This window comes from Monodelphis domestica, chromosome 7 (assembly GCF_027887165.1).
Source record: "Monodelphis domestica isolate mMonDom1 chromosome 7, mMonDom1.pri, whole genome shotgun sequence".
NCBI lineage: Eukaryota > Metazoa > Chordata > Mammalia > Didelphimorphia > Didelphidae > Monodelphis > Monodelphis domestica.
Genome location: NC_077233.1, coordinates 256,370,595 through 256,398,058, shown reverse-complemented (window position 1 = coordinate 256,398,058; position 27,464 = coordinate 256,370,595). Strand labels below are relative to the sequence as shown.

General features: G+C 36.5%; 1 protein-coding gene across 1 annotated transcript in view; it reads left to right on the top strand.

Moving 5' to 3' along the window:
• FOCAD (focadhesin) overlaps window positions 1-27,464 on the top strand; it is a 384,441-nt gene that overhangs the window by 5,265 nt on the left and 351,712 nt on the right. Inside the window, 3 exon segments of the mRNA XM_007498068.3 lie at window positions 15,156-15,264; window positions 19,123-19,215; window positions 25,952-26,026. Coding sequence (XP_007498130.2) covers window positions 19,159-19,215; window positions 25,952-26,026 — 132 coding nt within the window. The 5' untranslated portion in view covers window positions 15,156-15,264; window positions 19,123-19,158.

Sequence of the window (27,464 nt, the reverse complement as noted above, 5' to 3'; positions counted from 1 at the left end):
CATTTGTTCAAGAGTTAGAGAGGTGGAGGAGTACATGGAGGACAGCCTGTGCAAAACCCAGAGAAGAGATGGAATATCATTGGTGAGGAAGAGCAAAAAGGCCAGTTTGGCTGGACTTTGGAGCCTGGGAAGGAGAGAACTGCAGAAGAAGACTGAAAAAAGTACATTAGATAAAAGTAGGTTAGGAAGGACTTCACACGCTTAAACACCAGCGTTTGTATTTGGTCCTAGTGGTAATAGGGAGCCGCTGGAATGTATTGAGTTAGGAAGTGACCTGGTTCCTTTCACTATGCTTTCCGCATATGCCTTTGGCAGCCCAGTGGAGGATGGTTTTTAAAGAATTTGAAGACAGAAAGACTTATTTGTACATGTATAAGATTAAGTGCTGAACTCCCAATTTAGTTTCAGTTTTTTCCTTCCTCATTGATGTATCTTCTGTACCAGTTTTTCTATTTATAAGGGTAGATATATTTTGCTGCTTTTTAAAAAAAAACCCTGACCTTACATCTTAGAATACTGTGTATTGGTTCCAAGGCAGGAGAGCAGTAAGGTCTAGGCAGTGGGGATTAAGTGACTTGCCCAGGGTCACACCTAGGAAGGACCTCTGGGCCTGACTACCTATCCACTGAACTACCTAGCTGCTCCCTTTCTGCATGCTTTAAGTAAAATTTCAGGAGGTATTATAGATTTAAATTGATGTGATCATACACGTGTAAGTTTCTCTTGGGTACCACGAACTTTGTCAAGGACTTGTGACAAATAAAAAAGGGGTCTGACCGGAGTTATAATCATTTATTAACAAAATGAGAGAAATAACCGTTAAAGTCCCATAATATTTAATAGATTGGAGGAGATAGGAAAGGAAGATCAGTCCATCTCTTGGGAAATTGCAAGGGTAAGTTTTGAAGCCCTTAGACCTCCGTTTCCTCAACTGTAAAATAATAGAATTGGATCAAATGGTCTCTGATATCCCTTCTAATTCTGGTTCAAGTATACTTTGGCCTGAGGACAGAATACTGGGCTGATGGGTGCTTCCCAGGTTGAGAAGACAGGTGCAGATAATGCCCTTTGTGCCATGTTTCCCTTATTCCTTGACATTTTGAGGGTGATTGGAAAGGGGAGCAAATGATTGCCATTTCACTGGACTTCGTATATGCAGCATTGAGATGGTTAGAAGCCAGCTCATTTATTGTTAAGTACTGGAGCATGGAAAAGAGGTAACCCTGTGGTTGTGTGCGTGTGTGTGTGTGTGTGTGCGTGTGTGTGTGTGTGTGTGTGTGTAGATGAGTGTGCTATGAGCAATGAGCAGAGCTTGGGAGTCCTCACTCTTGCATGTTAAAAATTGGCAGGAGAGCAAAGAAAGTGAATGTGGGGAAACGTGGATGTGTGCCTTGAAGGAGCGAGCCTGAAGAGTAGGTGAGTGTGAGTGGTATGTGTGAGAGCCTTTGAGAGAAGAGGCAGAAAGTGTCCAAAATGAGGGCTTAGCCTGGGAAGGAGCTCACTACCACTCTTTTTGCTCGGAGGAGGTTTGAGCATAAGGAAGAAACTACAGGGGAGGTTTTCCCACCTTGAGTGAACTGGCTTCAGCAAGAAAGGAGAAGAGAGAATGATTAGAGTTGTCTTTGGCATTGCTTAGTCCTTTGAGGGGAGCTTAGAAAGTCGGGCCAAGAGAAAGAAAGTTGACAAAGGGTTAGCAAAATGGGCAGAGTCCTTTCTTCCCCTTTGGCAGTCAGAAATAATGTGCCTAATGTGTGCCTGGGCCACTGGCTGGGCATTTGGGATACAGAGACAGTGTACCCTCGAGGAGCTTACATTCTTTTGGAGGAGACAAAGACATGCATGTTATTATTGTTGTCATGTCTGACTTTTTGTGACCCCATTTGGGGTTCTGTTGACAAAGGTCCTGTGGTGATTTACCATTTCCTCCTTCAGTGGATTAAGGCAAAGCGTTTAAGTGGGTTGTCCACAGCCACAAAAAGCTGGTGAACATCGGAGGCCAGATTTTGAAATCAAGACTTCCTGACTCTAGTCCTAATGCTCTATTCACTGAGCCACTTAGTTATATATGCATATAGATGTATACAAAATAAGTGTGTATCAAATCATTTTACCTTTCTGGATCTTAGTTTCTCTTCTCTTTAAAATGGGAATATTGGACTAAATGGTTTCTGAGCTTTCTTCCAACTCCTTTCCTCCACTCTATTCAAGAGCATTTATTGAGCACCTACTATGTGCTAGGCACTGGGAGTACAGAGACAAAAGTGAAATAGCCCTTGCCCTTTTAAGGAACTTATATTGTCTTCTTGCTTTCAATTGTGGTGCTTCTACTTTAAAGAGATGCAGCATTTAACATTTTCTGCCCAGGAATAACAAAAACATGAATTTTAACATTTAAAAAGCATCTCCCCTACAACAAGTCTATAAAAACATATAAGTATTTAGCTTTTGGTCATAAAGGTTATGTGTTATAGTGAGGATATGTTTTATCAGATTAATTTTCTTGAAGATTTTTTTATCTCTATAGAAAGTTCTGCCTTGCAAATGCAAGGCACTTTTTCTTTGAAAATTATAAAAAATTATTTTTCTCTTCTTTCTGTCACCTTTGGGAAAAAAAATAAGACAAAATGTTTCTAATCTGTATGCATAGTCAAGCAAAACAAATTCCCACATTGACCATGTCCAAAACGTGTCTCATTTTGCACCTTTGAATCTTTCACCTCTTTGTCAAGAAGTGGATAGCATTCTTTATCACTGACCCTTTGGAATCGTGTTTGATCATTATCATTTTATCTTTGCAAATTGTTTTTCTTTTCAATATTGTTATTCTATGTGTTTCTTAGTTTTGCTCACTTCTCTCTGCATCAGTTCATAAATATCTTCCCAGTTTCTCTGAAACACTTTTTTTGTCATTATGCCATTCAATGGTATGGCATTCCTATATTATAATTTGTTAAGTCATTTCCCAGTTGAGTTTTATTTCTTCCCTCAGAGAATGTTGGACTTTGGACTCTGTGGACTGAGAGGTAAGGAAAAGAGAGCTCAAGGTGCTGCCCCTTTATAAAGGAAGATTTCATTTTTGTAGGGATGTCTAGAAAAGGGAACACATTATTTCAGTGCTTAGGGTCATAAGCTTATGGTCTAAGTCTGACACATGTTAGAGATCTAGTCCAGCTTCTTTAATGTATGAATGAAGACACTGAAGTTCAGGGAGGGAAGTAACTTAAGATTTGAGTAGAGTTGAGATTGATAGCAAGATCCTTTGACATCAACTCTAGTGGTTGCTCCCTGCCCCCAGGAGCCATTAGGCAAGTGTGAGTGGGTAGGGGAACTAATTTGGGGATCTAAGTCACATTTGGGAATTTGCCTAAGAGCAAGCAGAGTGTGGAGAAGGAAGATTTGGGAGCCTGTGATTTATTTCAGTAGCTGACATAAAAGTAGGGAAGGGGTCCAAGTATGAAGCAAGCAATGATAAAAGCTGTAGGCCTAGATTTTGTCAAGTACAATGCCCATGAATTGTGGGCATCACTGAAGTTGCCTTAGGGTTTCTCTTTCCCAGAAACAGTGCCTGGATGGATGAAAGATGGGAGCCATATGATCTAGCAACTGTTATTTTTTTATAGTAGTAAAAAAGAAGAGAGCATGCACAGTGTTATTAATATATTAAAAAGGAACACAAATTTATGAACCTTAGGTTAAGAAATCCTTGGCTTAGAAGGCTTTTGGCATGTTGGATAGACCCTGGATAAGATTTATGGTAAAAAAAGGACAAAAATAGCCTATATTCAGAAAGTGTTTATGAATTGAGATCTGTTTGGTTGGAAGGGTAATGTATTTATATTGATGAAATCATAGAATTATTGAAGTAACACAGTGCTTTAAAGAAATAGTGTTAAACTCAAGCAGATATTAGTGGTAGGGACCACTAATCTGTACATAAGAATCCTCGCAGGTTCCATATTTACTTAGTTTTAGAAAGGAATGTTACATCTTCTTATATTTTTAGTTTTTATTTTTATTAAATATTTCCCAATTACATTTTAACATTGTTTCAGTCCTCCTAGGGAGTATTGTACACTTGACAGTGTGGTTGGCATCTCAGCCTTAAAAGGATTTTTTATACTCAGTTTTTTCCACTTCCAATTTTGCATTATAAACAGTATACAGAAAAGAAATTCTTTTTCCTACTTCCCTTCTAAATTTGACTTCAGAATCTCTAGAAATTTTACATCTATAAATGGGTGGCCTCTCATTTGAGCGAATTTAGTGGAAACTGGGGACTTAAAGGTAAGTAGATCTATAAATTTTTAAGGAGTAGAGGTTAGTTTTTCCTTAAAGAACCCATGAAACATGACTCATTATAAATAGGGGCCTGGGACTCATAAAGTAGAATCAAGAATAGAAATACTGGCTAGGAGTAAAAATATGGGGCAAAAGAACTTTTGCCTCAAATACTATTCTTAATAGGCAGTGAGTACTTCCTGTTCTCATTTCCTGATTCTACCCAATTCTCATGTTTGTAGCCTTTCTTCCTTCTTCATCCTCATCCCCATCCCCATTCCTATCTAGTGTTCCCTTGCTGCTTCTCCTATCAGGGTAAGAAACATGATGAAAACTTCTATTGTTCAATCATCTAATATGTATTATGAATACAAATGCAAAAATGAAACTGCCTCTGCTTTCTTCTTTTTTTCCCCATTGGATTCCTTTTTTTAAAAAAAATTCTTTAGTCATTTTAGAACATTATTCCTTGGTTACAATAATCACATTATTTCCCTCCATTCTCTCCCCCCCCCCCCCCCCTTCCCGCAGCCTACACGCAATTCCACTGGGCATTACTTGTGTCCTTGATCAGAACCTATTTCCATGTTGTTGGTGTTTTCATTAGGATGTTCATTTAGAGTCTACATCCCCAGTCATATTCCCTCAACCCATGTGTTCAAGCAGTTGTTTTTCTTCTGTGTTTCTATCACACAGTTTTTCCTCTGAATGTGAATAGTGGCTTTTCTCATAGATTTCTCCAAGTTGTTCAGGATCACTGCATTGCTACTAATGGAGAAGTCCATTCCATTTGTCATAACACAGTGTATCAGTCTCTGTGCACAGTGTTCTCCTGGTTCTGCTCCTTTCGCTCTGCATCACTTCCTGGAGGTTGTTCCAGTCTCCATGGAATTCCTCTACTTTATTATTCCTTTGAGCACAATAGTATTCCATCACCAACAGATACCACAATTTGTTCAGCCATTCTCCAATGGAAGGGCATCCCCTCATTTTCCATTTTTTTGCCACCACAAAGAGCGCAGCTATGAATATTCTTGTACATGACTTTTTCTTTATTATCTCCTTGGGGTACCATCCCAGCAGTGCTATGGCTGGATCAAAGGGCAGACAGTCTTTTAGTGCCCTTTGGGATAGTTCCAAATTGCCCTCCAGAATGGTTGGATCAATTCACAACTCCACCAGCAATGAATTAATGTTCCAACTTTGCCACATCCCCTCCAGCATTCATTACTTTCCTTTGCTGTCATGTTAGCCAATCTGCTAGGTGTAAGGTGATACCTCAGAGTTGTTTTGATTTGCATATCTCTGATTATAAGAGATTTAGAACATTTTTTCATGTGCTTATTAATAGTTTTGATTTCTTTAACTGAAAATTGCCTATTCATGTCCCTTGCCCATTTATCAATTGGGGAATGACTTGATTTTTTTGTACAATTGGTTTAGTTCTCTATAAATGTGGGTAATTACACTTTTGTCAGAGGTTTTTGTTATGAAGATTATTTCCCAATTTGTTGCTTCCTTTCTAATTTTGGATGCATTAGTTTTGTTTCTACAAAACCTTTTTAATTTGATGTAATCAAAATTATTGATTTTACATTTTGTGATTTTTTTCCTAGCCCTTGCTTGGTTTTAAAGTCTTTCCTTTCCCAAAGATCTGACATGTATACTATTCTGTGTTCACCTAATTTGCATATAGTTTCCTTCTTTATATTCAGGTCATTCACCCATTAGGGTGTGAGGTGTTGATCCAAAACTAATCTCTCCCATACTGTCTTCCAATTTTCTCAGTAGTTTTTATCAAATAGTGGATTTTGTCCCAAAAGATGGGATCTTTGGGCTTATCATAGACTGTCTTGCTGAGGTCACTTAGCCCAGGTCTATTCCACTGATCCTCCTTTCTGTCTCTTGGCCAGTACCAAATTGTTTTGATGACCACTGCATTATAGTTTAAGATCTGGGACTGTAAGTCCTCCTTCCTTTACATTTTTTTTCATGATTTCCCTGGATATCCTTGATCTTTTGTTCCTCCAAATGAACTTTGTTATGGTTTTTCCTAATTCAGTAAAAAAGTTTTTTGGTAGTTCAATGGGTATGGCACTAAATAAGTAAATTAATTTGGGAAGGATTGTCATTTTTATTATGTTAGCTCATCCTACCCATAAGCAATCAATGTTTTTCCAATTGTTTAGATCTAGTTTTAATTGTGTGGAGAGTATTTTGTAGTTGTGTTCATATAGTTCCTGTGTTTGTCTCGGCAGATAGGTTCCTAAGTATTTTATATTATCTAGGGTGATTTTAAATGGAATTTTTTTTTCTATTTCTTGCTGCTGAGATATGTTGGAGATATATAGGAATGCTGATGACTTATGCGGGTTTATTTTGTATCCTGCAACTTTGCAAAAGTTGTTGATTATTTCAACTAGCTTTTTGGTTGGTTCTCTAGGACTCTCTAAGTAGACCAAATCATCTGCAAAGAGTGATAGCTTGGTCTCCTTGTTGCCTATTTTAATACCTTCAATGTCTTTTTCTTCTCTAATCACTACAGCTGGTGTTTCTAGTACAATGTTAAATAATAGAGGTGATAATGGGCATCCTTGTTTCACTCCTGATCTTATTGGGAAGGCTTCTAGTTTATCCCTATTGCAGATGATGTTTGCTGGTGGTTTTAGATATATACTGTTTATTATTTTTAGGAAAGGCCCTTCTATTCCTATACTTTCCAGTGTTTTCAATAGGAAAGGGTGTTGTATTTTTGTCAAAGCCTTTTTCTGCATCCATACTGGAGTCTTTTTGCTTTTTGCTAGTATCCTATTTAAGATTTTTGCATCTATATTAATTAAGGAGATTGGTCTGTAGTTTTCTTCCTCTGTTTTTGACCTGCCTGGCTTTGGAATCAATACCATATTTGTGTCATGAAAGGTATTTGGTAGAACTCATTCTTTGCTTATTCTGTTAATAGTTTGTATAATATTGGGATTGGTTGTTCTTTGAATGTTTGATAGAATTTATTTGTAAATCCATCTGGACCTGGGGATTTTTTTCTTAGGGGGTTCTTTGATGGCTTGTTCAATTTCTTTTTCTGATATGGGGTTGTTTAGGTAATCCAGTTCTTCCTCTGTTAGTCTAGGAAATGTATATTTTTGTAAATATTCATCCACATCACCTAGATTGTCATATTTATTGCCATATAGTTGGGCATAATAGTTTTTAATGATTACCTTAATTTCTTCTTCAGTAGAGGTGAGATCTCCCTTTTCATCTTGGTTACTGTCAATTTGGTTTTTTTCTTTCCTTTTTTAAATTAGATTGACCAGTACTTTGTCTATTTTATTTGTTTTTTTTTCAAAGTACCAGCTTCTAGTCTTATTTATTAAACCAATAGTTCTTTGACTTTCAATTTTATTAATTTCTCCATTGATTTTTAGGATCTCTAATTTAGTCTTCATCTGAGGATTTTTAATTTGTTCACTTTCTGGTTTTTTAAATTGCATGCCCAATTCATTGACCGCTGCCCTCTCTAGTTTGTTAATATATGAACTCAAGGATATAAATTTCCCCCTGAGTACTGCTTTGGCTGCATCCCATAGATTTTGAAAGGATGTCTCATCATTATCATTTTCTTCAGTGAAATTATTGTTTCTATGATTTGTTCTTTAATTAATTTTGGAGAATGGTATTGTTTAATTTCCAGTTAATTTTTGATTTTTCCATGTACCCTTTCTAATTATTATTTTCATTGCATTGTTATCTGAGAAGGTTGCATTTATTATTTCTGCTCTATTGTACTTGTTTGCAATGTTGTTATGCCCTAGTACATGGCTGATCTTTGTGAATGTACCATGTGCTGCTGAAAAGAAGGTATATTCTTTTTTGTCCCTATTTATTTTTCTCCACATATCTACTAACTCTAATTTTTCTAAGATTTCCTTCACTTCTCTTACCTCTTTCTTATTTATTTTTTGGTTTGATTTATCTAGTTCAGATAGAGGAAGGTTCAGGTCTCCCACTAGTATAGTTTTTCTATCTGTTTCATACTTGAGCTCTACTAGTTTCTTCTTTAGAAATTTGGATGCTATGCCATTTGGTACATACATGTTGAGTACTGATATTTCCTCATTGTCTATACTGCCTTTTATTAGGATGTAATTACCATCCTTAACCCTTGTAATCAGATCTATTTTTACTTTGGCTTTGTCAGATATCATGATTGTGACTCCTACCTTCTTTTTATCAGTTGATGCCCAATACTTATGGCTCCATCCTCTTACTTTCACCCTATGTGTATCTACCTTCCTCGTGTGTGTTTCATGTAGACAGCATATGGTCGGGTTTTGGTTTCTAATCCACTCTGCTATTTGCTTGCGTTTTATGGCTGAGTTCATTCCATTCACATTCAGTGTTATGATTACCAGCTCTGTATTTCCTAGCATTTTGATTTCCACTCCTAGTCCTGCCTTTTTTTCTTTCACTATTTCCTTCCACATCAATGTTTTGTTTTTTAAATCAGTTCCCCTAATTTCCACCCTTATTTTACTTCCCTTTCTACCCCTTCCCTTCCTATTCCCCCCTTATTTTCTTTACAATCCTTTTAAACTACCCCCCCATTCTCCCTCCCTTGTACTGCTTCCCTCCCCACCAGTCCATTTTTTACCCTTTTACTTCCCTATAGGGCACAAATCAATTCTCTGCCCCAATGGATTGGATCTTTCTTCCCTCTTTGGATCAATTTCAATGCACGAACGAGTTGAGCGTTTCCTATCTCCAACCTCTTTACCCTTCCAGGGTATTGATGTTCTTCCCCCTCCCGCCATGTGCTTCTTTGTGACATATAAATTTACCCCCTTCAGTTTCTTTTCCTATTTCTTTTGGTATTAACCTCTTTTTTTAGCTGTAGTTGTATATATATATATATATATATATACTTATAGACATAAATACACACATATATTTATTTATGCATACATATATCTACATACATATTTATGTCTTATCATTTCATCCTGTACAGTTTGTCACTGTTCCTTCCAGGTGTACTTTTTCAATTTTTAAGAGTGACCAATGATCTCTTTTCTTATAGGTATATATATAATTTACCTTATTGGGTCTCTTATAAAAAAGCTTTTTTTTCTGTTTTGTTTTTGTTTTTCTTTTTTCCATCTTTTTATATACTACCTTTTGATGGTTCTCTTGAATTCTGTGCTTGGACATCGAATTTTCTGTTCAGGTCTTGTCTTTTCTCTACAAATGCTTGGAATTCTTCTATTTTGTTAAATAATCATACTTTCCCCCATAAGAATATAGTCAGTTTTGCTGGGTAGTTGATTCTTGGTTGTAGACCTAGTTCCCTTGTTTTCTGGAATATCATATTCAATGCCTTTCGGTCCTTCAGTGTAGATGCAGCCAGATCATGTGTTATCCTCACTGTGGTCTTAGCAGCTTGTAATATTTTTTCCTTGGTCTGATAGTTCTTGAATTTGGCTATAACATTCCTGGGTGTTGTCAGTTGGGGATTAAATACAGGAGGTGATCTGTGGATTCTTTCAATCTGTACTTTTCCCTCTTGTTCTAGAATATCAGGGCAGTTTTCTTGGATAATTTCCTGTAATATGATGTCCAGGCTTTTCCTTTTGTCATAGTCTTCTGTTAGGCCAATGGTTCTTAAGTTGTCTCTCCTGGGAATGATTTTCTAAGTCTTCTGTTTTGTGAATGAGATGCTTCATATTTTCCTCATTTTTTCATTCTTTTCTTTTTGTTTTATAATGTCCTGCTGCCTTGTGCAGTCACTTGATTCTAGTTGTTGCATTCTGGTTCTTAAAGACTGTATTTCATCCCTGGCTTTTTGGTCATCCTTCTCCTTCTGGTCTGATTTTCTTTGGAGATCATCTTTCATCTTCTCTGCCTCATCTTTCATCTCCTTTGCCTCATCTTTCATCTTCTTCACCTCATCTTTTATCTCCTTTGCCATTTTCAAGCTGGTTGATTTTGTCTTTCAGTACACTATTTTCTCACTTTAGTTGAAGTGCCTCTGTTTCCAGATGACTTATCTTAGTTTTTAAGTTCTTTTCCCAATTGTCTTCAGCCTCTCTTAAGTTGTATTTTGAATTGTATTTTGAGTTCTTCCAAAGCCTGTGTTCAATTCACTGGGATTTCTGTTTTATTTTTTGGTGTTTCCTCCTGCTCTGTTCCATTTGCTCCTTGTTCATTGTCTGTATAGAAGCTGTCGATTTTAATTTATTTTTTCTTTTTCTGTTGTTTGTTTATATTTGCCCCTTCTTTCCCCCCTGTAGTTGCCTGCACTCTTGCTCCTCTCATTATGTGTTGGATCTTTTCGTTTGGGCTTTTCTGTCAGTCTTCCCTCTTGGAGTTTTGTCAGCAAGTTTCTCAGTGCAGTCTATGGGGGAGGGTTATTGGAGCTTTTTCTTCCCTGTGCTTTGGAGGCTTTGAATGGATTAAAGTCCTGCAGTCTGTGAGGGAGGTGTGTTGAAGCTTGAGCTTCCCTGACTTCTGAAGCCTGTTGATGGGATTAAGTCCTGCTGGGTTGGGCTGGATGTGTCCTGAGGCCAAAACCTGTTGGGAGGGGGTGAGCAATATGGAGGGTCTCCACTGCTGCAATCAGGCTTCCCGCTCTGTGCTCCCACTCCAGCTCCTTCCCCACCGCCTGTGTTCGACGCACTGTGTCTGGCACAGCCCTGCCCGCAAGGTACTTCTTCCAGACCAGCGCCTTTGCCCACTCAGAGGTTCCAGCTACCGCTGGATGCTTAGCACTCTTAAGTGGGGTGAGGGGGTCCTGGGACCTTTCTTCTCCCTTCCCCTTAAACCCGAGTGTTCTTGAATTCCTGCTTTTGGGGAGTGTACCTTTTAATTTGCGTCTAGCAGGAGGGTTCCTTGGCTCTGTCTTGTTGTTTGGTTTGATTTTCAGTCCCCTAGGAGCATTTAGTTTGTAATTGGTAAGGAAGGGTTTTCAGAGGTCTGAGCTTTCGCTGCCTCTACACCGCCATCTTGACTCTGCCTCTCCTCTGCTTTCTTCTTTTGAGAGAGATATGTGCATATTTAAGTATCTACAGAAGAAAAATACAAGGTAATTTTCTGAGGGAAGGCACTAGATCATGGAGGGTTCTGAAGCAGCTAGCTTCAAGGAGCAGGTAGCACTTGACTGTCCTAAGAGGTGAAGATGAGGGGAGAGTGTCGTCCCTGGTGCACTGAGGACAGCCAGTGTAAAGGCAGAGAGATGAGAGTTGTAATGTTGTAATTGAGAAGCCATAAAAAAAAAGTCACTTGGTGAAAAGTAATGTGAAATAAGTCTCAAGATATTTTTGGGGCCACATTGTGAAGAGCTTTAAATGCCAAACAGAAAAAGGAGTTGAAATTTAATCCTTCACAAATGATTAGGGACTTTTATTGGTACTCTTGTAAGGATTATTTTAAAAAGAGGACTAGACAGGAGCTGAGCAGCTCAGTGGATTGAGAGCTAGGCCTAGATACGGGAGGTCTTCAGTTCAAATCTGGCATCAGACACTTCCCACCTATGTGACTCTGAGCAAGTCACTTAACCCCATTGCCTAGTCCTTATCACTCTTCTGCCTTGGAATTGTATTGATTCCAAGACAGAAGGTAAGGGTTTAAAAAAAAAGAGAGAACTAGACAGATAAGACATTGGATATACTACAGATGGTGGCATTTTGGCACCCCTCCTTGCTTTGAATATTAAGGGGTGATTTGTTTGAAACCATGAAATTTTGCTTTAAAGCTTTCAGATACTATTTTCTGTATCCTTCCTAGGTGTTTAGTTCACCTCTAAAAAATTGAGTTAGGCGTACATTTTAGGGAAATGACTTTGGCAGAGATTAGAGAGGGGAGAGAGAGACCAATTAGAAAGCTATTGCAGGAGGAACAGAAGCAGGAGAACATTGTACACAGAGACTGATACACTGTGGTACAATCGAATGTAATGGACTTCTCCATTAGTGGCAATGCAATGATCCTGAACAACTTGGAGGAATCTACGAGAAAAACTACTATCCACATCCAGAGGAAGAACTGTGGGAGCAGAAACTCAGAAGAAAAACAATTGCTTGATCACATGGGTTGAGGGGATATGGCCGGGGATGTCGACTCTAAATGATCATCCTAATGCAAACACCAACAACATGGAAATAGGTTCTGATCAAGGACACAAGTAATACCCAGTGCAATTGCACTTTGGCTTCGGAAAAGGGTGAGGGGAGGGGAGGAAAAGAATATGATTCTTTTAACCAAGGAATAATGTTCTAAATTGACCAAATAAAATTTAAAAAAAGAAAGAAAGAAAGAAAGAAAGCTATGGCAATAGTATAGGTGAGGGGCAGCCTGGTGGCACAGTAGAAAGAGCACCAGGTCTGGAGTTGGGAGGACCTAGGTTCAAATTTGGCCTCAGAAACGTCCTAGCTGTTTGATCCTTGCTGAGTCATTTAACTCTACCTAACTCTTGCCCTTTTGTCTTAGAGTTGTTACTAAGACAGACCATAACCGCTTAAAAAATAATAGTGCAGATGAGAAGAGATCTAAGACTGAAGTAAAGTGATATGTATAAAAAGTTAGAATGGGACATAGAAGAAGGATGTTGTGGAGATAAACTGGTTTTGGCAATTAATTGGCTATGTGGAGTGAGGAGTCAATGTGACAGATGCCATGGTTGTGTACCTGAGTGACCTCGAGGATAGCACCATTGGAAGTAATACAAATTTTGAAAGAGAAATGGGGGAAAGATAATGCGGTAAGATATTACAGAACGCTAATTGTAAGTCTGCTCCCGAACTGTCTGAAAGACATTCTGGCCATCATTCTTATCTCTGGTTCCATAAGAACCTTGGATCTTGCCCCTGAGGTTGTCCAGAATCTCAAGGACATTTTCTGGTCGTCACTTCCAAACCTTACTGTTGTGTGTAACTTCATCTCTTCCCCTTTATATGATGCCTTTCCCTTATTAGAATATAAACTGTTGGAGAGTAGAGACTGTCTTGCTCTTTATTCATTTCCTCATTTCTCTGTTTCTATCCGACTTTATTATGAAGGGTTCTGTTTTGACTCATCATGGTATTGAAGTGTAGATCCTGTTCTCCTAGAGTGCTTGCTGCAGGAATTAATTGATCTGGGGCAGGGAGTTAAAAGTTGGAGGTAATTTTCTTAATGATCTCTTTCCTAGGGTTCCTAGGTTTGGAATTAGGTTAGAGCTGCCTGAGGAACTGGTACTTGAAATAGAAGGAAGATTTCATTTGGGAGCTTACAGAGTAGGAGAGCATTGAAGAGGGAGTATTAGTGAATTAGGGGTAGGTGTGGCTGTTTTGGGAATCAGGCCTTTTTTTTTTGGGGGGGTGCTTTTTCTACGAAAATGGAATGCTACCTGTCTTCCTGTCCTCTGATAGATCACACATTCCTTTGGATCATACTACGGGCCCTGTTTTGGAGACCATTGAAAGGACACTTCTAGTTCAAAATCTAATGGTTTTGTTTGGTTTATCATTAAGGCCACTTTTGTTGGAGGACTGTTGGAGGCCAGAGAGTTGGGGCTGATCACACCGATATAACTGTTTGGGATACAAGCAGGTAGATGATGTAACCTGGACATCATCTATAAGTTTGAATGGGATTTTCCTTTGAATTTTTGTAACTGAAAATAGCTCTTTGAAATTCTAGCTTTTCCTCTTGCTCTTGTTCAGTGTTTTCCCATGATCCATTCATTACCCATGCTGGAATTCCAATCCATTGGGGTTATGCAGAAGGTGTGACCCTGGAACACACAGAAAACTAATCACAAAGACTCAAAATTCAGCAACTTATTAGTAACTAAAATACATTATTGGATTATAATATAATTTTTAAGGTATGCTTCAGGGCTTCTGAAAGCACTGTTTAAAATGATCCATCCCTGAGGTTGAGTGTAGATCTTTAGAATGAGCTTGGAGAAGAAAAGAGTGTTCAATATGCTGGATGAAAACAGCATCTTTTGGCATTGTTTTTGGAGGGACATGGATCTAGAAAACAAATGAAAACTTCAAAGTAATGTCTTGATTATGCGGGTTAGGCAGCAGTACAGTCACATGGAATATATGGTTAAACTCTAAATGATGGCCTTAATGATGCAGTGTGTTTTGTGTTTGGCTCAAAGACTTGGATATTTTGCTTTTTTAAAAATTTGCCTTATAGTCATAAGTCTAGGGGACCCAGCATAATGTATTGGGGAATTAAGAGTGCCAGTGTGGCTTGGGGCAAATCATTACTATCTCTGACTAATGTTAGCACCTATCTCGCAGAGTGAGATGAAATTCCATGTGAAAATCCTGTGAAATGACATATTTGAAAGCTCTTTGGAATTATAATTTGCCAGGGAAATGTTATTAATAGTTCATAAATTTGTGGTTTTGTTAGTGTGGTTATTCACTGTTGAGATCACAGTCTTCCTTCTCCCATCTTACTTGCTGAAAAGCCCTTTCCATATGTTCCCTTATTTGATCCTTACGGTAGCCCTGTGAGGCAGGTGCTGTTGTTATTCCCTTATTAGGTATGAATGAACTATAGCTCAGAGAGATTAATTGAATTCCTGGGATCATGATAAATGTCAGAGTCAGAATTTGAATTCAAATCTTCCTAACTTCATGTGCAGTATTCTATCCACGCTACCTCTGTAATTCACTTCCTTGTCCCACCAAGCGTAGGAACCGATTATTTTTCCTGGGTGCCTTGGGAGAGAGAAGAGGCAGGCGAATAGTCTTCTTAAATTGCTTTGGCAGAAAAGCCATCACTCCAGTCTCTCTGACTGTGATAAATTTTTTTTGTTTAATTGAATTAATTTGAAACTGAGTTAGACCATTCTCAAATGACATGTGTGCATCTTGTCACAGGGCTCACCTCCGAAGCTTTCCTGTCTCATGAAGATCTATCATCAATGATAGGGGACTTGTTACTGGTGTGTTGGCTGTCCCTCCCAGTTTTTTGTCAGCTCCAAATTTGGTAAGTGTAGCATTAATGCCTGGATCCAGGTCATTGTAAAAATGTTACATGGCACTGGGCCAAACAGAAATCCTTGTACCGCATAATTAGTGACCTCTTTCCAATGTGACGTTGAATCATTAATGCCGTCTTACAGAGTTTGACCATTCAGCTACTTCGCATTCCATGTGATTCTATTGCTGCCTGGCCCAGCCCATATATTCCTTTTTTACAGAAATAACACATCATCATCAATTGCTTTGCTAAAATGTATTATATCTATCTAGATTATATCTATGGCACTCTAGCTTAATAGCATTTTTAAAAAATTGAATGCCATGACCTGTGCTTAATGAAGCCGCGCTGTCCTTTTGTGACTACTAATTCCTTTTCTAGTTTTCATTAGCTATTTCTTTAATCATATCTTCCAGAATTTTCTTAGAAATTGAAGTAAAGCTCTCCCTGGTCTGAACTTTTTAGTATCTCTTCTTTTCCCTTTGAGAAAGATGTGTCATGCTACCTATGTTTTATCTGTGAGTATGAAAAATGCCCTTTACATAGAACTTATAGAAAGATGATGCTGTATCTTTGGTGTTATTGGGAATGTGGTACCTTAAGAGGGTAGCTGGCATAAGAGCTGTCAATTGAATATTTAAAAACAAAAGCACTGTATAACATATTGAAATAATTAAAATTCATTCTTACTTCCTTCTCCCCCATTCCCTTACTTCTGTGCCCCCCGCTAGATATTATGTAGAGCTGACCTGTAATCTAAATTTGTTTTTGAAAGGTATATCCTTTATAATTTACAAAAATGAAAAATTTTATATTAGAGTAAAATATGTAGTGTTAAAATGGATTCTATAAATTTGGAATTTGTTGGGCTAGTGTTCATTTAGAAAGAAACTGAGACAAAGGGCTTCCAACTACCTGAGTTTTATTTGTAATTGAATTCTATTTAATGTAGTCACTGGAAAGTATATTACATATAAATATAACTATATTTTTTCTTTTTTCTCTTCTTAAAAATTATTTATTTTTAACATTATTTTCAAAATTTGAGTTTCTATTCTTTCTCCCTCTTGCCCCTCCCTTGCCCACTGAGAAGCCAAGCAATATAATATTAATTATACATGTGAAATAATGTGAAATATATTTTGATATTAGCCATATTACAAAAAAGCAAGAAAAATAGAGAAAATTATACTTCAATTTGCATTTGGAGTTAATCAGTTCTTTGGTGGCATTTTTCATTGTGAATCCTTTGGGATTTTCTTTGGGTTATTATATCGATCAAATTACACCTGTCTTTCACAGTTGATCATCATTACAATATTGCTGTTACTGGATACAGCACGTTTCTGGTTCTGCTCACTTCACTTTCTGTCAGCTCATATAGATCTCATGTTTTTGTGAAAACATTCTCATTGTTATTTTTTATTACATATTAATACTCTGTTACAATCATATGCCACAACTTGTTTAGCCATTCCTCAAGTGGTGAGCATCTCCTCAATTTCCAATTCTTTGCCATCACAAAATAGTTGTTATAAATTTTTTGTACATATAAATCCTCTTTCTTTTCCTTTGATCTCTTTGGTATTGTAGATATTGCTGGGTCAAAAGATATTCATTGTTTTATAGAAAAAAAAGTTTCAAATTGTGCTCCAGTTTACTATTCCTCCAACAGTTCTTTAGTATACCTATTTTCCCTTATCCCCTCCAGCATGTGTCATTTCTAAAAGGAATGGGATAATATCTCAGAGTTATTTTAATTTGCATTTCTCGAATCCATAATGATTTCGAGCATTTTTCATTGACTTGAAAATTTTCTGTTTTCATATCCCTTGACATTTCATCTTTTGGGGAATCAATTTTATTACTATTATTTTATGAACTTGACTCAGTTCCTGAGTCATTTGAGAAATGAGACCATTATCAGAGAAACTTGCTGAAAAACTTTTGATATTATTTCATTGTCTCTCAGACCTTTTATGAAAATGTTTCTCTGACTATCTCTTTTAATTTGGTCTGTTTTTCCTTTTTCCTTTTTATGAGATGATTGCTACCTCTTCCTTTTTTTACTTAAGCTGAGGCATAATGCATTTTTTCCTGTCTTTTTATTTTAAGAGTGTGTGTGTCTTTCTGTTTCTATTGTGTCTCTTGTAAACAACATACAGGTGGATTTTGGTTTCTAATCTGTTCTTCTGTCTGCTTCCATTTTATAGGTGAACTCATCCTATTCACATTCACATTTATGACTAACTGTGGGTGCTTTTTACTCAAATATATGCTCTAGTCTTTACTGAGTAGATGATCTTGCTGGTTCTTTTCAGAAGTTAGATTATATGAATCAGGCAACTAGATAGACAGAGCTCAGGAGATTAAAAGAAAAAGAGCTGGGCCTAGAGGAACACTTTAGTACAAATTTAGCCTCAGACACTAGCGGTGTGACCCTAGGAAAACTTAACCTCTTCTCTAACTCATTTTCCCCAACAATGAAGTGCTCATAATTTTCCAGGATTGTTGGGAGCATCAGATGAGATATTTGTAAAGCTTTTAGCACAGTGCCTGGCAGAGAGTATGCACTATATAAATGTTAGCTATTATTACTGCTACTACAACTACTTATCATCAGTATCATCAAATGAGATAATATTTATAAAGTACTTAGCACAGTGCCTGGTATCTTTTAGATACTCAGTAAATGTGTGTGTGTACGTAAGCTTCCTAGATGCCCTAGAAACTTTGAGGGCGGCACAATGAATTTTTTTCACAGTTTTAGTCCTGGTTGATACTTATTTAAAAATTGATTTTCTTGAAAGTCAAGTTACAACACTGAGGACAAAGAAAACATACATAGTGGAGTAAATAGGATGGAATATTCTGCCACGGGTGACCTAGACATAAAAGTATTATGAAAGATGTTATTGAAGAAATATAGGATTAGAAGAGGAAGTGGGCCAGTTTGTAGTGATGAGAAAAAACAGAAAGTCTAGACTATCTAAAGGAATAAAAGAGAGTTTTCCAGTGAATTAAGTAGATTTTTTAATGGAGGAATTTTAGGGAAAAAGATTGAGATGATAATATAGAATGATAAGTTACGGAGGAGTATTTACAATCCATAGTAGTTACATTCCTCCTTTATTAAGTCCCTGCTTATACGCTAGATTCTGGCTTTTGGGATAGAAGTACAAAAAGGAAAACGGCCCCTGCCTTTAAGGGGCTTACCTTCAATTGGGGTTGGGAACAATATGCACTCAGAGTAATTAGAGGTGATGGGAGGGAACAATGAAGAAAGGAGAAACTTTGGGAGAGGAATGAGAGAAATGAAAAAAAAAAGCATTTAGAGAAGGCACATTTGAAATGAGCTTTGAAGGTTACTAATGATTCCAAGAAGCAAAAAGTATGGAGGAAGAGCTTTCTAGGCTTATGTAAAGGCACTGTGGCAGATAATTTTGTTTATCTTGGGTATGTTGTCAAATTTGACCCTGGAATTTGAGGAATTCAATCCACTTAAATATGAAAATGAAATGGTTCTGCTCAATCACTTTTTGTAGAAGTTTAAAAGAGTGTCTTTTGCCTGGTTATTTGGGCTGTGTTTTTTGAATGTGTCTTTGGCACTTCTGGTTTCAGTGTTTCTGCTTTAATATTAGTATCAAAACCCTGGAGAGTTAGTTGGTATTTGTTAATTACAACACTGGAACAGGTAAGTGGTTAATAAGAAAGGGCATGTCAGAGAGTTATACATTTTGTTTCAAGTATTTAAGCGTCTTCTGAATGAATTGCTTTATTAATTTAGGGATGTGGGCTTCCCTCTGAGGAGTAATTAATTTGCTGTGAGTTCTATTTTTAATACTAATAAGTATTCTCTTATAGTTTGCAGGTTCTTTCTATCTTGTATGATATGCAAAAATGTCAGAGGATTTAAGGAAAAGATTCGAGTTTCCCAATTCCCTTATCCAGTCACAGGTAATTATCTCAATGGCAGCTTGTAAATTTCATTGTCATGCTAACAGAAACCTTTGAATTTTTGACTTTTAAGTAATTTTCTCTGCTTATAAACATTTCCTTACAAATAAAAAGCCAAGAACAAAGCATGAGATCATTCATTAGAAACATCATATCTAAGGAAATAATTTTCTTAGCACACTTGATTAATTCACATTTCTTGAAAATAGGCCTCTTTAGAATTTTTTTCTTCCTAAAAAGAATAACTAATAAGAAAATAATTATTAATGACTTTTTTTTTCCAGAAAAACAACTTCAAGTTATATCCAGGATTCTTGATTTATCTTAATGTCTTCTCTGTTGGTATTATACAATAAGAATTAATTTTCCAAATAACTTTTTGTGAAACCATGTATGGTGTTTTATTGGTTCTAAGTCCCAGTTTAGTACCCTGTGCCTTATTCTCTCTTTTTGTGAGGTCTCTTATTCCCTTGGCACATTGATACCATCTATTCTCTAGTTGAGGTTCTTTCCATCTCTCTTCAGATGGGAAGGCAGATTAGACTCCACTCTCTATTCTGCTCCCTTCATAGTAACCACAGAGCCCTTTTTAGATTTTCTAAAGGTTTTTGTTCCTAATTACCTAGTTATCAGTGAAGGAACAGATTTAAAATGCTAAAACATGGAAGAGTTAAAACATTTAAGTCTTCAAGACCTCTCTCTTATAGAACCTAGGTCACTTTAACTTGCTGATCTCCTTGTTCTTGCTTAGGAGTTCACCTTCTTGTAAAGGAACAAAAAATATAAGGAGAGAATAACTTTATGAATATATTTCTTATCTCAAACTAGCTAAAATTTAGTCCCAAATTGGTTGACTGGTACAACTTATGGAACACATGACCTAGTTCTTGGCTTTTTGTTTTCCTGTTGTTCATTTGCTTTTTTATTATTTTGGAAAGAATGCAACTGTACCAACTTTTATTTTTCTTATTTTACATTTATTTGTTCTTATATAATGCTATAATATAAAAATATCTTATTGCTGTCTAAAAAAAGTGCAATGTTATCCCTTTCCAATGACTGCTCCTTCTCCTTTTTCCCTTTTGTAATGTTTCATAGCAGAGAAGTACAGTGAAAAAATAAATATATAAATACATTAGTGATGACTAACTACAGTATATGCCTCATTGCACACCTAGAATTCTCTGCTGACAGGAAAAACTTCAGCTGTCTTCAGTCTTCTGAAGTCATAATTAGAGAAAAGATTTTTAAAAATTCTAGCATCTTTAATTAGTGTTCTATTTCACATGCTTATTTTATAAATTGGCTTTCTTTTCTCTTTGGAACAATTCAAACAAGGCTTCCCAAGACTTTCTGTGAATCCATCCCTTTCATCCTTTTTTTTTATGGTACAATAATACTACGTTACATTTACACACCACAATTTGTTTAGCTATTTCCCCTTTGGTGGGTTTCTGTTTTGTTTCCAAATCTTTGCTAAAATATAGACAATGCTGTTCTAAATAGTTTTGGGTATATGGCTCCTTTCCCTGTTTTTTTTTTTATCTTTTCTGGGTTAGTGGTATCACTGGGTCAAAGGGATTGCATAGACTGGCTTTTGCTGTATAGCTACTAATTGCTTATCAGAATGGTTCAGCAACATCACACCACCACCAAAAGTGCACTAGTAGTTTTATCCCCCATATCTTCCTCCGGCATCCATAATTTTTCTTATTTGTCCAGTGGGTCAATCTGATGAATGTGAAGTCGAACTTTAGGAATGTTTTTAATTTGCATTTGTTATCATTAATAATTTTGAGCATTTTTTCCACATGATTATGGATAGTTTGCCTTCTTTGATGAACTCCTTGTACTTATCTTTTGACCAATTATCAGGGAATGGTTCTTGTTCTTATATATTTATATCAATTTTTATATGTCTTGGATACCATCCCTTTATCAGAGATCTGATAGCATTCTTTCCAAACAATACCTCCCTCTTGTGATATTAGTTATATTGATTTTGTTGTTGCAAAAAATTTAAAAAATTAAAAATTAAAAAAATCTTTTATGATCATGACTTCATTGTTTGGTTAAGAAGTCTCCCTAGCCATTGGTTTGCATATTTTCTCTTTTCCTATAATTTTTTTTCTGATGTGAGCTTTTATATTTAGGTTATAAATTTGGAGCTTATTGTAGTATATGGTGTAATATGTTGTCCTATAGATAATTTCCTGCCAATTTGTTTTCTAATTTGCCAGAAATTTTTGTTAAAGGGAGAACCTTTTTTTCAGAAGTTCGTAGTTTGGGTTTATCAGATAATAGCTATTTTATTTGATTGCTTCTGGGTTGCTATTCTATTTATTTGTAACTCACCTCAAGGGAATTGTTGAGGAGTTTAGATTTTGTTTTATTTTTAGTCCCATCTCTAACTTGGTTTTATTTATATACGTGTGTGTATGTATAATCTTTATTTTAATAACACATTTACACATAAATTTTCCAAAGTTATGTGATTTATGTTGTCTTCCTCCCTTGCTTATTCCCTCCCCTTTCCTGGAGTTGACAAGCAATTAAATGTGGGTTATACATGTATTATCACACAAAATATATTTCCATATTATTCATTTTTATAAGTGAGTATTCTTATAGAACCAAAACTCCAAAACATATACCCAAATAAATAAGTGATAAATGATATTTTCATCTTCATTCTGACTTCTTTCTCTGGAGATAAAGTTCTTTCTCTGGAGATGGATAGCATTCCTTTTCATAAGTCCCTCAGGATTGTTCTGGATCATTGTATTGCTGTCAGTAGCAAAGTCTATCACATTTGATCATTTCACAATATTTCAGTTACTGTGTATAATGTTCTCTTGGTTCTGTTTACTTCATTCTGCATCAGTTCTTGTACATCTTTCCAGTTCTTTCTGAAATAATTCTGTTCATCATTCCTTAAAGCACAATAGTATTCCATAACCATTATATACCACAATTTATTCAGCCATTCTGCAATCGAGAAATATCCCTTTATTTTCCAGTTCTTTGCCACCACAAAAATGCACCTATAAATATTTTTGTATGAACAGGTAGATCCTTTCCCATTATTTTTTATCTTTTTGAGATATAGACCTAGACTTTGGGTTATAGTATATTACCTTTCTGCATCTGTCCTAGCATTCTGGGATTTTTCCTTGGTTCTTGACTTACTAGATGGAAGAATCTTTTCCTGTCGGATCCCCAGATCTCCTGGAGTATCCGTCACTACTTCATATTTGCCTTTTTTTCCTTCTTTTCTGGAAGGCTTCATAGTTTTAGGACCTTGAAGTTTTTAAGTGTGTCCTTTGACACACTTCTTTCTGTCTTGTTCGGTTTGTCCAAAGTTGTTGTTTAGTCATTTTTCAATCGTGTCTGACTTCATGACTATTTGGGGTTTTCTTGGCAAAAATACTGGAATGGTTTGCTACTTCCTTCTCTGGTCCATTTTCACACATGGGGAAAGTGAGTCAAAGAGGGATAAGTGAGTTGCTCAGGGTCACACAGCTATTATATATCTGCAGCCAAATTTGAACTCAAGAAGATAAATCTTTTTGACTCCACACCGACTACTCTATACACTTGGCTACCTATATGTTCTCCTTGAAAGTAATGATGTCAAACTCAAATAGAAATGGGGACCACTAAACAGAACCGAAGGATCCTTGTATATATTGTATATATTGACTTATAAAAGCACATATTAACACTGTCAATGTATTATATTTTTATTTATTTGTTAAATATTTTCCAATTATATTTTAATGTGGTTTTGGCCATACTAGGGACCATTAGGGGCCTTATGTGGGCTTTGGGATATGTGTTTGACACCTCTGGTCTGAAGTGGTTTCCCTACGCTACTTATACCATCATATAAAGCATGACTCTTTTTTCCCCCTGTAGCTCTAATAATTATTTAGATAATAATCGCTAAAATTTATATTGCGCTTACTATGAATCAAGTACTATACCTGGTGCTTTATAATTATTATTTCATTTCATCCTCAGCAATCTTTGGAAGGTTTTTTTTTATCCACCTTTTAAGATAGGGAAACTGAGGCAAAGATGAAGTGACTTGCCCAGGGATACATAGCTAAGAAGTCCCTGAGTCTTGATTTGAACTCAGTCCTTTGGGACTCCAGACTAAGTAATTAATCCACTGTTACACCAAACCTAGCCTTTGAACCTAGTCCCTTGGGGCCATTTAACCTCCATATTGAGTACCAGTAACGCTGAGATTTGCAGTAGATTGGTTCTTTTGTCTGCATAGGATTTCTATCTTTTCTTTTAAAGCTTAATTCTTCTTTTTAGTCTTTCCATTAACTTTTTGTTTCCTATGTGAGGAATGCCTTTGGGACTGGAGCATTTTGCCAAACAGATAAATATGCTTTTTGGGATAAAAGATGGGCTTAGTTGTTTGGCTAAGATTCATAATTGTCATCACTTTTTTAGCTCCTCTGAAGCTGTGCCTACATGTACCTGCATCGTTCTTATGGTTCCTCTCCCCTTCCCTTGAATTCAGTCATTCTAAGTTACAACAGCTAATCATGAGAGAAGGCTCTTCTCTTTCTGAGATCACAAAAAAGTCCTGGATCTTACCTAATTGACAAATTGAATTAAGATCATTATATTACATTTACTAAGAAAGGAAAATATGCTAACAGTTTAGAAAGATTTACTAGTATAGATAGATATCTGTAACCCTCAGGCGCTTGGGCTCCCTGAGTGGAAAGCAAACAGGAGGGAATGCCAGACTCTCATTAGAGTAGTCATAGTCTGGGGAATAATCTCCCCAATTTTTTTTTTAAACCCTTACCTTCCATCCTAGAATCAATACTGTGTATTGGCTCCCAGCCAGAAGAATGGTAAGGGCTAGGCAATAGGGATCAAGTGACTTGCCCAGGGTCACACAGCTGGGAAGAGTCTGAGGCTAGATTTGAACCCAGGACCTCCCATCTCTGGGCCTGGCTCTCCATCCACTGAGCCACCCAGCTATCCCCTCCCAAAGTTTTTGATTGTGAACCTCTGTCAATAAAACACTGATAAATACACACCATTAATATAGGTATATTTACTTATCTATGGATTCTATAATATATTACCTACTAATTATGGATAATATGAAACACAGAGAAATAGACATTTTAAAAGGATGAGCTAAAGATAAAATAACTTTATCCTAGAGTTACTAGAGGATCATTGGACCTTATCGGGCAGGAGAATGACATGATTAGATCTGTGTTTAAGGAGGATGGCTGTGGCATCTGTGAGGTGGATGCATTGGAGAAGGGAAATACTCGGAATGGGGGACTAAATGAGAAACTATGGCAATAGTTTGAGCAGAGGTGTTAAGAGCTATGTAAATTGAGAGAAGAGGCTAGATGAGAGAGAGATGGAGGGAGAAAGATTGTCCCACTGCCTTTGTGTGAGGGGAGGGAGAGTGAGGAGTCATAGATGACACAAAGGGAAAGAAGAAAGGCCAAACTGCTAATCAGTCATTCCCCACAAATCCAGAACTTTGCTTTAGAGATGTCTATCAAAGCCACAGATTGATCTGGGACATTCTGGGGCATGGGAAAGGATGGGCAGAATCTTTTTAGTTTGATACTTCATAGTTACTATAGTTATTTTTTTAAACATTATTTTATTTGGTCATTTTCAAACATTATTCATTAGAAACAAAGATCATTTTCTTTACTAAAGTTATTTTGTACTAATGCAAAATGTTTGCAAAAAGATTACCATGAAAATAATTAGAGTTTATGCACCAGTCTCAACTGCTGAGGTGGAGGATTCATAAGATTCTCCAAATTAAATCTACATATATATTCTGATAACTTGGAGACTTCAATGTAAAATGAGAAAAGACGAAGATTGAGGGAAGTGTAGGAGAAGATTTGATTTCCAACCTCCTTTTTATATTATTTTGTATAATATGCTATTTTATATAATAATTAATATATATTAGATGAAAGTAATCTTTTCGCACATTTCTCATAAGTTTCTCATCTGGACCCTCTTCTTTATATTTTTCACATTCTGCCTTGTACCATAATTACAGTAAATATCTTTAGGGCTCCGTGCTTCCCACTCCTGGAGTTTCCGTGATTTACACCTTTGGTTACCCCCGTGGTATCTGGCAGATGTTACCTGAAATGCTTATTGTAATGAATTGACCCACTAATTCAAGTGTATGTTGACTTAAGATATAAAGACATGGTGCCATTTGGGATGTCCTTAGTAAGGCCAAAATAAAATCAAAGGGCTTATACTTATCATGTAATTATCATGTATATATCATGTAAATATCATGTATATACGATTACAATCATGACAACTTTTAATAGTACCTTAAAGTGGAGACATTTGTCAACAGGATGGATTCTCTTCTCTCTGAAAAGTATGTTTAGTGGTTCTGTGATGGCAGACTAATTTCACAATTTTCTTTCTAACTAATGATGATTTTAATAACACAAAACGTAAAATGTTTGACATAGATCCGATCTTTTGCAGTAAGTAATATAGGTAATATTATAACCATTTTACAGATAAAGATACTGAGCTTCTGAGAGGTTAAATGACTTTTTAATGTACCCTTACTTGCCATTTGAAACCTGATTCTATGTATAGTACTCCACTATACTAATTGGTGTTGGTTATCTTTAGAAAAGAAGGATACTTGGAAAGAACCTCTTTATTAATTAGGTTATTTGTTTTTCAGGCTGTAGGTCACCTTATTGCTGCAGTATTGAAAGAAAATAGTTTGTCAGAAAAGATCAACCAATCTACAAACCAGGTCTGTATTGAACTTTATTGTAGTTTTTAGTTCTTTTATTATTTCATTATTTATTTATATTTATATTTTACTTATATTTATATATTTATTTATTTTATTATTGTTATTATCTATTATTCTTTTATTGATCTATATAGCTCTGCTATTTCTCTTGCAGCTTAGGCATCATGACAAAAGTGCCTAAGTAAAGAATGTGGCATTGCTTAGAGTTCTCCAGCTTTTCTGAGAAGGGAGGACCGTGTGTATTATAAGTGACTGTGCTCAAAAATTGATATGAGGACACAGGGCTGAAAATACATTTGGAGTTTGGCTCAGAAAATATAATCCAAAGTGTATTTATTAAGTGCCTGTTATATGCAGGGGACTGTGCTATGCTGGGTGCTGGGATACTTAGACAAAACAAAACAAACGCCATCCTCATAGAGCTTCTGTCTGGCTTGGAGGAAGGGGAAGGAGATGGTGATGTATGGAATATGTGAACATGAATGTATAGGATGATATGAGGTGGGAAGGTGGTCTCCGAGTTGAGCCTTGAAGGAAGCTAGAGATTTTAGGAGACGGGAGGTAGAGGTGACTGGAGGGTCTGGGTGGGGAGGAACAAAGATTGCATTCCAGGGCTGGGAGACAGCCTCCAAAGAAGTCATGGGGCAAAGATGGAATAGTGAATTTGGGGATCAGTAGGCCATTTCACCTAGAACAAAGGTGCTTTAAAATGTGAGGATGCTCTGTAACTTCTGATTCTTCTGTTGGTGTCTAGGAAAGAGGTAGAAAAATAACAGTACTGCAATGCGTATATGCTGCTAATTATGGGAAGCAGAAAATAAGAGTAATATTTTCCCTAATTGACAGGAAGCTGATTTCAGAAATATTAAATGACTTCTCTGTAATCACCCATTTGCTGTATCAATTCTCTGCTCTTTCAGAATTAGGGGTACAACTGACTGAAATTTTTTGTAACCAGTTAGGTTGCTTTGGTATGTCACTCTGTTATTATTGTTTTTTATAACTTCATTTCTATCTTGGGATCAGTACTTTGTATTGTTCCAGGGCAGAAGAGCAGTAAGGGCTAAGCAATGGGGGTTAAATGACTTGTCCAGGGTCCCACAGCTAAGAAGAGTCTGAGGCCAGATGTGAACCCAGGACCTTCCATTTCTAGAGCCACCTCATTGTCCTCCAGTTCACTCTTATTTATGATGCTCAGATTATAGGTTTGATCCCTAAGAGGGCCAAGGAGTTGTAATTTGTGAGCATAGAGTACACCTCTAACCTGTCTTTCTGAATTTCTATTATTAATTTCAAGGAAATTGATATTACAAATATTTGTTGAACACTTACCATATGAAGGATGATATACTGTAGCTAGGGTTAATAATTGCCTTTTTTTTTTTGGCTCGTGGGGTAGGAGTATGTATGACAGACTCCTAAATGTAATCTGATT